The sequence below is a fragment of the Melopsittacus undulatus genome, chromosome 3 (assembly GCF_012275295.1).
Source record: "Melopsittacus undulatus isolate bMelUnd1 chromosome 3, bMelUnd1.mat.Z, whole genome shotgun sequence".
Classification (NCBI taxonomy): Eukaryota; Metazoa; Chordata; class Aves; order Psittaciformes; family Psittaculidae; genus Melopsittacus; species Melopsittacus undulatus.
Window position 1 is genome coordinate 59985375 of NC_047529.1, and position 13453 is coordinate 59998827.

The window sequence follows — 13453 nt, forward strand, 5'->3', positions numbered from 1 at the left end:
GATGGTATCTGCAGAGAACTAACTGAACCAGGATAGTGATTGATTTTGAAGGGCTCCAGAGACAATGAAGCAAGTCTTTCACTCCCCACTGCATTTGCTAGAAGATGCAGCAGGACAGAACACTGATTGAAAGTTTGGGTTGACAATTTATCTTATTTTAGTGTTAAATTCATTTGCGTGTGCTTGAGGGTAGGTTGGGGAGGCATTTCTCTCAGATTGGATTGCTTATTCTTCCTTGTCTCTGCCTACTGGTTACCGATAACTGTGCTTTTGTTACTCAGAATAATACCTCCTTGACTTATGGTCAGGTCAATAACTTATATTTGATTTCCTAAGTTCATTGGAAATAAAGTGTCTCTTTACAGTGTATTACTGAATTCCTGTTTTGGCTGTGATGGTTTATAATTAATCAGATGTTAAGAAACAGATTTTCTGTAGTATTGGAAAGTACTACATTTAGCCCAGAAAGCACTGTGGTACTGAGTGTGGTGTACTTCAGCTTCCTCTAAAAAACTAAAGGTCCTCCATGTCAGATGCTTTCCGCTCTTCAGTGTTTTCCAACAGAACTGAGAAATAGTGTAGGACTGTCTAGAAGTTTGTTATAGTATCCTTTTTAACTACACTGTGGAAGCATGAGCTTTGATGAATTAATAGTTTGTAATTTTGAACAAGCATTATATTCTGTGCCTTCCATATATGCTGTAATGTTCTTCCTGTGCATTACTTTGCAGAGGAATGCAAGCTTCAAAGAATAAAAATACAGAACCATTCTACAAGCTTTCAGTGCCAAAGCAGAAGACCAGTTCTGAGATTATAAGTGAAGCCAGAAATTTTACACGAACACTAAAAACTAGGAGACCATTTACACCTACAGAAGAACAAAGGAGACTTTTTGGATCTGGATCCTCAAGAGCTCTTCAAAGTAGACCCCCTTCAGTTTTTAGGTATTGTGGCTTTAAGACTTTCTTTTTTTTTCCCAAATATGCTTTAACATAGATTTGATTCTGTAATTATGTTTCTGGTGAATTTTTTCCCCTGTATTAATCTGTATTCCTAATCCTTCGCTGCCTTCTAATGATCCTTACTGTTGGTGTTAATCTACATGTCCAGGAAGTTCCTGTAGATCAGAGATACCAGAGGCAGTCTTTACAGTAGTTTTGTATGAAAAGAGTAGTATAGGAAAATAGTAACACACTTTTTTCTTAAAACAATGTATGTTTTTAATATATGCTTCAGTTGTTTCCCTGTGAAAAAAAAAAAAAAACAAAAAACTGAGAAAGCTTGCTTGTTTCCACATAAGCTGTATGCTAGATCTTTTTTTTAGAGCTTTCTCAGGTATTTTTAATCATAAATTGTAGGTCTTGAAGTTTGAAATGTTCATTTTTAATCAAAATTTATACTACTTCAGTGTTATTTGTGTGGCATTTCGTTAAGTACTGTAATTCACAGAGCTCAATAAATCTGTCTCTTGTGACAAAAGAGAGGAAAAAAAAAGTATATTGGGCTTTTAATATCCATTTTCCCAGTTATTTTTTTAGCTCCCCATATATGCCAATTCTGTAGTGACTACAGGGGGGAGATATCAACTGTATTCATAATGTTAGGTGTCGGGCATGCCAGAAAGGATACTGAAACATGTTGGAAGAGCCATGCATGTAAGTCAGTGTCCATGCTGTTTTCATGGCAGCATGACTTCAGGCACTCAATGTATCTGATACTCTTTACTGCATCATGTTGTATCCTCAGAGGAGGCAAGAGCCTGAGAGTGACTTGATGTTTGCTGGTGACCAGGTAATGAGATCCCTGTGGCTGACATCCATGCTTGTTCTGCCTATGCTTCCCCTGTGTACAGGAAGGAGCATGCTTATGCCTACACAAACCTGGGGTTTCTGCCCTGTGGTGTTCTGCAGCTTGTGTCAGACAGCTTGGGCACTAACCACAGTTAGTCTGTGGATGGGTTTAGGCTTGTAATAGAGAACTGTTATAGATGTGTATGAAATAAGCCATGTAATAGCAGGTGTGCAACTGATCTTTTAATCCTTCTCCCTTGCTGCTGCTGGATTCCCACATATCAAAGTTAAATAGTATTCATGGAAGAAGAATGATAAAGTGCTCTGTCAGTCTTCCTTTCTTCTTCCTTTTTGCCATATTCATTGGCAAATATGAGAAGCAAGTAATAAAATAAAGGCAAAAAAGCCAACCAAAACACCCCACCAAAAACAAAATCCCCAAAACACAAAGTGTTGGATCTGCTTTATTCATATTATGTTTAATTTCTTTATACTAGTCTTCATGCATCCAGTTTTGATTTGACTGAATCAAGACCAGTGTCTGGTGTTCGTCTTAGCCCACTGAAACATGTAAGTACTTGTTCCAGAGTTCAAGGATTCCAGGTGAGAGAAAATGAGAGACAAATAGAGAACTCGGAATTAGTTTATTAGTATAGGAAAATACAGATAGTAAAGGATACAGTCAAGGATACTTCTGATGTTTGGTTATCTTACCAACTCCAAGGACGCTGTTAATACGATAGGGAAACCAACTCCGAGAATCACTGCAGTGCGAGGTGGCAGTCTCAACCTTAGCGGCTGTCCCCACAGAGACAGTATTGACCTGGGTGGTATGAAGTTCTGCCTCCCCCACATTGCATGAGGCTCGGGCTTTTATACTGACAAAAATGCACACTTGTTCCGACTCAGGGGGCCAGCCTAAGTCAAAGGAAGTGCCCAGCAATATCTAGAAAGGTCTCCAAGGGTTGAGACTTTTCCAGGGATTTCTAAAGTGGAACTTTCTGGGTAGGAATCAAAGCTGGCCTTTCCAGGGAGCAGCCAAAGAAGGACTCTCCGGGGAGGAGCCAAAGTGGACAAACAGTACTCTTGTATCTTTCTGTGTTTCACCGTGGACCATTATCTATTGTCCCTGACACAGTACTCTAGAAATAACTCAGGCAATACTGACATAAAAATATCTTAATTTGTAGCATAAGGAGAAGATACAGTTTAAATAGTTTGGGGAGAAGTGGAAGGCTGTTGTAATGTTAGTCTGAGACTTCAAAAGTCAGTTTTGACTTTTTTCCCCAAAAAATAAATCCAAAAATAATTTAAAACTATTTAAATATTTTTGTATTGCATTATATTTGTAAGTGACATTAACAAGAATCAGAAGATGGATACTTGAGTCAGCTTTCTTGTGTAAGGTTACTAAAATAGAAAAAGGTCACGAGCATCAACATGAGCCAGCAACGTACCCTTGCCACTAAAAAGGCGGCTAATGGTATTATGGGCTGCATTAGCAGGAGTGTTGCCAGCAAGTTGCCACGCCTGGAGTGCTGGGTTCAGTTCTGGGCTCCACATTAAAGAGAGACATAGAGCTACTGGAGAAGATCCAATGAAGGACACAGAGATGATGAAAGGCCTGGACCAAGGCTGGGAGAGCTGGGAACGTACAGCTTGAAAAAGAGAAGACTCAGGGGGATCTTATCCATGTATACCCAAAGGGAGAGTGCAAAAAAACCCCAAACCAAACAAAGGCTGGGGGGAAGGGAGAAAGAGGCAGTGTTTTTTTCAACTACAGAACCAGCGGCGCGAACTGAAACACAGGAGGTACTCTTCAAACTTCAGGAAACACTTTTTCCACCATGCAGGTGATAAAGCACTGGCAGAGGTTGCACAGAGATCTTCAAATCTTCCTGGATGTGGTCCTGAGCAGCTGGCTCTGGGTGTCCTACCCTAGCAGGGGGTTTGTGCAAGATAACCTTCAGAAATCCCTTCCAGCCTCAGCTATGTTATGCTTCTGTGATCAATGACTTGAAAGTAACTAGGTTGATTGTGCTTTCTATTTGACTTACACATCTATGAAAGCTAATTATTGTAGCGTATTTAAAAACAAATAGAAGTACTTGTAGAATTTTTCCCTCTGTGAAAAATTTGTGGTTTTTTTTCAATTTATAAGCATATCTTCTGTTTCAAATTTTTTTATATTTAATCTTTAATTATAAGATTGAGTCATGATCATTTGTGTAGTACCTGAGAGAACAGAGCGTGCTAAAACAGGTAAATATGCTTGCTGCATATATTGTTTCTTCAAGATAATATTCTTTAGGAAATTAGGGAGGGGAAATCTAAGAAATGTTATACTTCAGTAATTTTGATAAGGTAACCTGTTTATATAAATCAAATTTAAAAATTATGACACACTTAGATTAAATGTATCTGCAGTTGTATTTAATAACTGGTGTTAAGTTTTCATTTATCTTGTGCGTGATAGTGGAAGAGTATCTGTTAAGATCAATGCAGAACCTGACTTTTCACTTTACCAATGGAGAAAAGTTACTACGTTGTAAATGAAGAGCTTGTGTTAGTCACAGTGGCTGTGTGAGTGCATCTTACCTGTTTGCTAATGGGGAGAGCTCTGGAGGATGGGACTGGAGACTTTTGAATGGATCCTTTATTGTAAGGAAATTGGTAGAGAGCCTTGATCTTTAGAGGGCAATGTCTTTATTTAGGGCACAAGAAGTGCTCTATACCAGAGGTTCAGGGCCTTGGCACATCCTGAAATGCAAGGTACTGACATAAATTAAGCTGGAACTTGCATGTGTCTGGATCTGCATGGTTTGTTTTAGTGTGATAGGAAGTGGTATATGTGATATGAACACATTTGAAGTGTTTTGGAAATACTAGTTTAATGCTCAGATTATGAAGAACAAATATGCCTCTAGAATTGTTAGTACAAATCTTTAGCACATTTTTTTTTTTTTTACAAAAATCATACTGCAGATGATGCTAAATGAGGAAAATAAATGATCCTGAGTTTCAGTTGCTCTACTCAGGCTAGTTTTTGTTTGTTTTCTGCCCCTCCCTGAATATTTGCTTTTAAATGGCTTTCTGTGGTGATAAAAGGTAGTGGAATCTATATGAAAATTTCTTAATGAGCAAATCTATGTGACTTCTATCTGTCCTATTCTGAACTTAATTTTTTGTGTAAATAATCTGCATTTTTTGCTTATATGAAGGTGGAATTATCTGTGCTTTTATTAAAACATTGTCTTTATCTTTGTCACAGAAACCAGTACTAGTCACTTCTGCAAAAGATGAAGATTCTTCTATTTCTTTTCCAAAAACTCTTCCTGATGCTGCAGAGATCAGAAAAGTCAGCAATGCTAGGGCACGCTTATTTAGAAGAACTTCATGGGGAAATTTCCTTTCTGCTAAAACGATGCCTCCTGATCAGAGTAAGAATATTTTAATATATATCATTTCATAGAAAAATAACTGTGATAGGTTTTAATATTGTTACTTACATGAATTATTCTATTAAATGACCTGCATGTCCTTTCAGAGTAAATTTAAAAATTACTTAAATGGCTTTAAGGCAGTTTTGAAAATATGATTTAAAAAATTGTACTGCCCCTCACTTCTGAAAGTGAGTTGAAAGCCACTCATGCCTTTTTTTCTTATAGGTTTCTAAGTAATGGAATTTTTACTGGAAGTTTTCTTCAATGGGTAAAATTAACATTAACTGCTGAAATGTTTAAAGAGATAATGAGATGGCATCCTCTAAGGAGATTCCCTGATGGATTATTGAGTATAAAGGAGGAGTAAAAAGAAATTATATGCCTTGACAGACTTCCAACTACATTGCATTTGTTGTTAAAAGTTTTGTTAGTTGAGTCACAAAACGTGGACTTTAAAAGTAATTTTTTGCAGATGGAAATGTCTTGATATCTTGGTTTTCTGCACATTGGCTCATTCTAAAACATGCTGGAAATGTGTCTTTAAGACTTATTTGTAATGATGAAAATTCTTACAGGCTTGGGATTGTTACTTTACACGATAAACTGAGTATCTCACTTTTTACCTAACTGCAAAATAAGTCTTACACAAAAAGTACTAAATTTTGCTTCATAATTATGTACATATTCTGTAGAGGTATATTTAGTAGTTTATGCAGTTTATTGTATATGTACTTTAATCCATTAGCCTGAATAAGTTGACATTACTAATTGAAGAAGTTGAGAACCTAATGTAGCTATAGCCTGAGTTTCTCCTCTTCTCTTCTTTGGAGATCATGCAAATGTTTATGTAAGGTTTTTGGGGCATGTTCTTGTCAGGTGTAGATACGAAGATACAATATTAACAGCTATTTTTTGAGTGAGTTCCTTCATAATATTTAGATCCTGAAATATAATAACTTTTTTCACATGGTACAATCCACCTATCTCTAAAAGGAAAATTGAAAAATTGATTAAAGATAAAAATGTTAAAACACAAAATGGAATGCCCATGGCAGAGGGGTTGGAACTAGATGATCTTAAGGTCCTTTCCAACCCTAACTATTCTATGATTCTGTGGAAAGTCTTAATGACTTTATACTTCGCTCTAATTATTCTTAAGCTTTCTCACTTTTTAAACTGATACAAGCACTTTTAATGTAACATGACAAACAGTAGTTCATTTTAGCTCTGTCTTGTGTATTTATTGTGTATGAATACTTCTACAAAATGTATTATCTTTGGCTATTTCAGAGGAAGAGAAGCTAGATTCTGAACAACCAGCTATGATGAATGATCTTTGCAGGACTAATAATGACTGCTTAGCAGAGCAAAGGTCAAACACACCATGGAGTGGTGAAAGCAGACAATTAATTTGTAATGAGCATATCAGCGGATTGGAGAGTAGAGACTTCATAAAAGGGACAGCTGGAAAACTTTTGTTTCAAATGAGAGGAGAAAGGTCAGTATTGATTGAGTATAGTAATGTGCACCTTCCACACAATCCTCTTCCTATATATTTAAGTTTTTAAGTATCAAAATGTTTAGAATTGATGGAATTTGAAGGTAGCACTATTCATGCATTACAACAAAACTATATTTAAGTTATTAATAAAAAAAATATCTTTACACTTACATTCTTAAGAAGTTTCTACAGTCAAAGGACTTGATTTGTCCAAAAATTGTTGGTAGTAAGTTGCATGATGTGAAATAACTTTGTTTGATCATTAACATTTTGAAACTAACTTGTCTCATAATTGCATATAGAATGTTCAAGTTTAAATTCAGTGTGCTTGCTTTTACAGTTCAAGCCTGTTGTTTTAAGGTATTATACATTCTTTCTTTAGCTTCACAGATGAGTAGAGCTGTGTTTTCAGTTCTGGTATTGGGGAAATACGTGATCATACACAAAAATCAGGCTTAAACTCATTGCCAATACAGACAGAATTTTTTTGTGGCTTTGAATTTTTTTAGTTCTCTTTTTTTTATTTTTTTTTGTGACCAAACAGGCAGAAGAGATTAATGAGATGTATGCACATGCCTGAATCTTTTTCTTTTTTTTTTTTTTTTTCCTTTTGATTCAGATCTGAATTCTTGCACGGGAAGAAATAGTCCATGGCACCATGTTCAGCAGGTGTATCGGTTGCTATTGGATGAACAGCTGTTTTGTGCTAATAACATTGACTGAACTAACAATCTCTACAACAAAGAATAAATATCAGTTTATTTTCAATACGCATCCTATAAACACTTGGTCAATGTTAAATGTAAACATTTGCTCACAGATATTTTCTTTCTAGCATGCTTCTATGCTTAGGAAAAAATTATTTCTCTGGGTATTTTAAACACTTTTGATAGTAAGGAGTAGATTCTTAGCTTTATAAAATGAAACGCCTTTCATTTGCCATCTTGTTCATAGTATAATATAGTTTAGAGGATGTTGTCCATTGAGGCTGTTGCAGCAAATGATACATAGCAGAGCTATCGTAGCACTCTTCTTGTATATTAAACTGAAAGAGGATTTAAGAAAAGACTGGAGACTTGTAGGAACAAAGAAAAAGTTTCATGAGTATGGAAGGAGGGAAATGAGACAATAAACCCAGCAATGAAAAACGTGGATGAAGGACATGTTTCTTTACTGACATATTCTTAGGAACAGGCGGAGAAAAAAAGAGAAAGGCCTATTAGCAAAAAGACTGCTTGTAAGTCTGTGTAAGAGGAGTTTTAGAAAATACGAGGACTTGAAAGGGGAAAATTATATATTTTCAATTTTATATTCTTCAAGTACCATTATGCATATTTGAAGAATATTTTGTCAAGCTTTGTTTTGCGTAACTTCCACTGGCTTAATTTCTTTTTGACCTGTTTACTCACTTTTCTGACTCTTAAGATGACAGCTAAAATAATAATGATTCTAACCATAAAAAATGGATTGTTAATGTATGTAGCATATTATGTCCATGTTTGAACTAGGGAGAATACTTCTGTAACTAGCTGAATCTCACTTAAATTAGTTTACAAATTATCAGCCTTAAGGTAATAAAATATTTTCCAGTACTGTTCTGACTAGTTTTCTCCAAAATAGTAGAGCAACATATTATTCTTCCCTCTTCCTGTGTTGGATGTAAGATCTGTATTTTTGAATACAGAAGGTGCGTTACCTTCTGCAAGTTGTGCATGCTTTCTGTGGACTTGAGATGGAGATTATTTTTGCCGATGTTGTTTGTGCTCCTTTATACCCTTGTGCCAAATATCACTAGCAACATTTAGGTGCTCATATGGCTTAGACTACCAGACATACCTGCAGTGCTGCAGTATGCACAAAAATAATACAAAATGCTTTCCCTTTTGTAAAGACAAAGATCCTTCATCTGTATCAGCCCAAGCATTTCGTGCCATCGTATGATGGAATGGCTCTAGGTAATCTCAACTGCTCTCATACATTCTAGCTCATTGCTAAGACTTAATGCCAATAAACACGTTGGTTTGGTATTCACATATGATACTCACAAGTCAGGCAGATCCTGATGGATATCCTTTTCTGAGTTCAGAGATGTCATTTTTTGTCTGACAGTGTAGTTGAAAGATACCACAAACCTATCCTTCAGTATAGTTAACTGAGTTTGGTCTCGTAGGAGTTGTATATAAAAGGTTCCAGTACCATAGAGGTGTTATAGCAGTAACAGAATTTTGTCATTCTTTCTCAATATAGCATATTTACAAGTACTAGATGATTGCTCTGATTAGATTGCTTCTATGTTGTAAATACTTGCAGCATCTTGTATGAAATTTAAAGATATTTCTATTTAAAGTACATTGTATTCAGGAGTGATAGAATGAAGGCTTAAAGGAATGTAAAAACTTGTATCACCTGTTCTGTCATTCTCCATATGAAGCAGTTGTCAGCCTCAGTTCTGTATCCTAGTGATTTAAAATCCTTGCAGGAATTAAGAAAGAGAATTATAGAAATAGTACAGTTTGTGCAGGAGAAGGTGCATGAGACTCCTTACTTGCCTTTCCCCACAGTTCCTATATATGTACCAAAATAACTTTTCCAATAAAGCTGTTTGGGTTTTTTATTTTTTTTTCTGATGGACCTGTAGAGCATGCCAAAATAGGATGGTGATTCTTGCCTTTAATGCTATTACTTTTATTTCAAAAAGAACAGAAGGGAAGTATTCCAAAAAGTGACTTGCTCATTTTCAGTCTTGGGTTCTTTTGTTGTTCCAAGGACTGATGAAGAGATGAACAGTGCTGATGAAATCACTGCTGCTTTATAAAGATACTGAGGGGTGAGGGGGAGAGAAAAGGAGAAGAGAAAAAGACCTTTTGAGAAGAGTTATTTGTCATTTTGTCTGCAATTCTGTTTTTCAAATAACCATCTAGTTAGAATAGGTAGATTAATTGAAGTAGATTGAATTTACTGACATGTTGCCTCAGGAAAGCAAGGAGCAATTTCTGACAACCATAAGGAAACTAAGTTTTGTTTATATCTTCATCCAGCCATTGTGCCTTGCCATCTATTGTGATTGCTATAGAAATGAAAGTTCTAAAATGCTTTCTGCATTCATATATTTCAACAGATGTGTCAACAGTGATGGCAGATTTGCTGATGAAGAGCAACAGTTTCCCTGGTGAGAAAAAATGAATTTTATTATTTTTTATTTTTTTTTCTTCCAATTTTTCAATGTTCTGAAAGCTTAGATGTTGTTGCAGGACTCCTTAGAAACATAGGTGCCTTCGGTGAGGAAAAGCTTGGTGGCAAACAGTTGATTCCCAAGTGGCCTGCTCTACACTTTCTCTAAAGTGGTTTCTATAAATATCTGCCAAAGGATTAGAAGGTGCTGTAAAGAAGATACACTATGCCCTGTTTTCTTTCACCATTGCTGTCCATGTTAAATGCCTGTTTGACAGAATCCTTGAGAGGTATTCATTAACTGCTTCCGTAGGACTAGTTTATCTTTTTTTTTTTGTGCCTTTTATAGTTTTGGAATGGTTCAGTAGAAAATGATAAAAGCAGGGGACAAGTGATTACTGGAAATCGCTTGTGTCTGATTGCTTAAATGAACTTCACATCTGTGCCCAAAATATTCATTCATCCTCTCCTCAAATAATAGGATTCCTATGGAGGAGGTAGATTTCTTTGCTGAAGGAAATACCCATTCTGTTTTGCTCTGAAATGAATGACATGGTGTGGACATTAGTTTGTTGCGTGGTTTAGGTAATATTGCTGTAGATTCTCCAGACTTCTTTCAGGATTTGTCTTATTATGTATATTCGCAGTTTTTGGAGTTCTCATAAAGAGGTGGAAATGGGACATTAATCTACTCCTAACTAATCTTTCTCTATTTCTGCCTCAGTTCCACTAGCTATTGAGACCACTAATTTAAGAAAGAAACAATTGAATGGTGGCAAAGCTGTCACAGGTAGAGCCTTCTGCATTGTTTTCCAAGGACATATGACACCTGTCCTTCTAAGAAGGTGCTTATGTGGGGTTAGGAGACCCAGAGAAAATTGGGAATGAAGAATTCTTTTTTCACAACTTTCTTTAGACTTCTAAAGAAAAGAGCAATAGGTAGCTGTTGTCTATTCACTTGTGAAATAGTGGAGTTTAGGCTCATTCCTACTGCCTGTGACAAAGGGAGTCTCTCCACTGTAGTCATTAATTTCAGGATAAGGTCATTGATCTCCAAGCGTGGGAGATCTAGGTCTTGAGAGCCCTTATTGCCAACTGAATGGCAGTTGTAGAATGGGAAAGTGTGCCTTGCAAGGGGTAAAGAAGGAATGCCAATTCAGTCTAGGTATAGTAACGATGGATTTAGATTGATTTTGTGTTTAGAATGAGAATGTGTATTCAAGTTAGGAAGATGAAGATGCTGTGGTTTTCAGACTCAAATATATTTAGGCTACTATTTTAGGTGTTTTTTATCGTTAATATTAGGCTGTCAGTTGTCTGCTTGCTTAGAGATACTCTGCCACAAGTAGATATTGTTACTATTTTCTGTATTAGGCAGAAGATGCAAAGAAGAAAAAGGATAAGGATATAGGTTTTTCATCAACCTCTATTATTCTTGTAAGCCATACTATTTAACATGTGCATGAAGTTCTTCATCAACAGCCTGTATAAATAGAATTCTATATTCATTTTATCACTGGAGCTGCCATAGGTAATGGGCTATGCCCATGATTGTGTTTATAGAGAAATTGTTATTTGCTCATCTTTAGGATGACTCAGAGTATAGTTGGACTATTTGTCAACGTATTTTTGCAAATTATGTTGCCTTTCTACTGTTTATCCTTTCTTGTATCAGTGGTATCAGTCTCAGTTATAGTTTTCACTCCCTTTGTTTTCATCTTTTCTGGTGGTGTTACGTATGATATAAACCTCTATAATTCCTGAAGTAATTTCAGGACATCTGTATTTCCAGTTTTTAAATTATTTGCATGCTTTGAAAAACTGACAAAGAGGACTGACTGAGGGTTTGTGTAATTGGTGTAATACTTTGATTCATATTTATTTTAGCTGCCTGCAAGTGATTTACTATGTATCTGTTGTTTTCTGAAAGGAAAATAGTTAAACCCAATCCCCCCCCCCCCCCCCAAAAAAAATAATCAAGCTGTCTGAGAAAATCAATTGCAGCCTCTCTTACTTGTTCAAGCTCCATACCTGACTCTTCTCCTTTGCCTTGGGTTCTTCCACCATCCTATCCCTGCTGCTGACTCAGGATCTGCTGCATCTTGCCCTTATTCCCAGGATCACCATTAGTTTCTTTTAACTTTCCCTGGAGATGTCATTCTTCTTTTTGAGATGAAGCTGCTGAGTCTGGCTGTGCCCTGATAAACTTGATTATGCCTTATGCATCTTTGTACTGTGCTGCTGCCAAGAGATGTGATGGGCAGGTCATGAGACCACAGTTGTGAATAATTTAGAAAAATTACAACTGACAATATATAAGCAACCCGTTGCCTCATACACCAGAGGGTTGTGCAGCCATCCAGAAGGACCTCAGTAGGCTGGAGAAATGGATTGACAGGAACCTGATGCAGCTTAACAAGGGCAAGTGCGAAGTCCTGCACCTGTGGAGGAACACCCCCAGGCACCAGTATATACTGGGGGACATCCATCTGGGAGGTAGCTTTGGGGAAAAAGACCTCAGGGTCCTAGTGGACACCAAGTTCATAAAACAGCTCAGGTTGTAAGGGACCTCAGAAGGTCATCTGGTCCAATCTGTTGTGATAAAGGGAGTCTAGATGAGATTGTCTAGCACCTTGTTCATTTACATCTTGAAAATTTCTACCATAAGTGGAGTGCTGGGTCCAGTTCTGGATTCCCCAGTGCAATAGAGATACAGAACAGCTGAAGAGACTCCAGATACAATGGAGTCCTTCATATGAGGAAAGGCTGGGAGAGCTGGGACTGTTTAATTTGAAGAAGAAAAGGCTCAGAAGGCATCTTATAAATGAATATAAATACCTGAAGGGAGGGTGCATTATGACACCCTCATTAATTGTGTGGCAACAGCTTTTCCTTCTCTCCCATGGCAGGCACTCAAAAGAACTAAAAATAGCTGTTTACCTGTTAATATTCCTTTTAGAGACTTACTGGTTGAGACTTCCACTTTCGTAAGTACTTTCCTTGTAGCTTTTCCCTTTGTAGTCCATACAGAATTTAGGAATCTTTGAAAGGAAAATACACAACTGCTTAAATAGCTCAATAATTCTTATCAATAGAAGGTATGCCATCCTGGATACTGCTGTCATTAAAAATAAACTCATATTACAGTGTAGATGTAGTCACACTCTAAATATGCATGTCAGTAACATCTCAAAGAACAGTCTTTCTAAATGACATATCTGTTTTGTGATTATACATAGTTGGGGGACTGAGCTCTGATCTAGTCTGAAAGAACACCTTTGTGCTTAATAGTCCCTTGACATATCCAGCTTGCCTGAGCCAGGCCCCCAGGATCTTCTTAGCATTGCTCTAAATCTCTTCTTGATTTTTTTAGGTGTACATACATCATGTCTGGCTTTCCAATGCACACAATGTATGTTTGTAAAATCGGATGTTTGGTGCTTGTATTTATGTATAAACAGTCTGCATCTTTTATATACTGCAGTGTCTAGGCTGTTTTTAGAGCCTTGTGAGAAGTTAGAAATTGCTCTCCTAGATGTCTGAAGACC

General features: G+C 36.7%; 1 protein-coding gene across 1 annotated transcript in view; it reads left to right on the forward strand.

Moving 5' to 3' along the window:
* Nucleotides 1–696: 696 nt before the first annotated feature.
* ARMC2 (armadillo repeat containing 2) overlaps nucleotides 697–13453 on the forward strand; it is a 60574-nt gene continuing 47817 nt past the window's right edge. The window contains exons 1-5 of the mRNA XM_005154676.3: nucleotides 697–944; nucleotides 2288–2360; nucleotides 5062–5230; nucleotides 6524–6731; nucleotides 9853–9903. Of these exons, the coding sequence (XP_005154733.2) occupies nucleotides 736–944; nucleotides 2288–2360; nucleotides 5062–5230; nucleotides 6524–6731; nucleotides 9853–9903 (710 nt within the window). The 5' untranslated portion in view covers nucleotides 697–735. The remainder of the gene's footprint in view (nucleotides 945–2287; nucleotides 2361–5061; nucleotides 5231–6523; nucleotides 6732–9852; nucleotides 9904–13453) is intronic.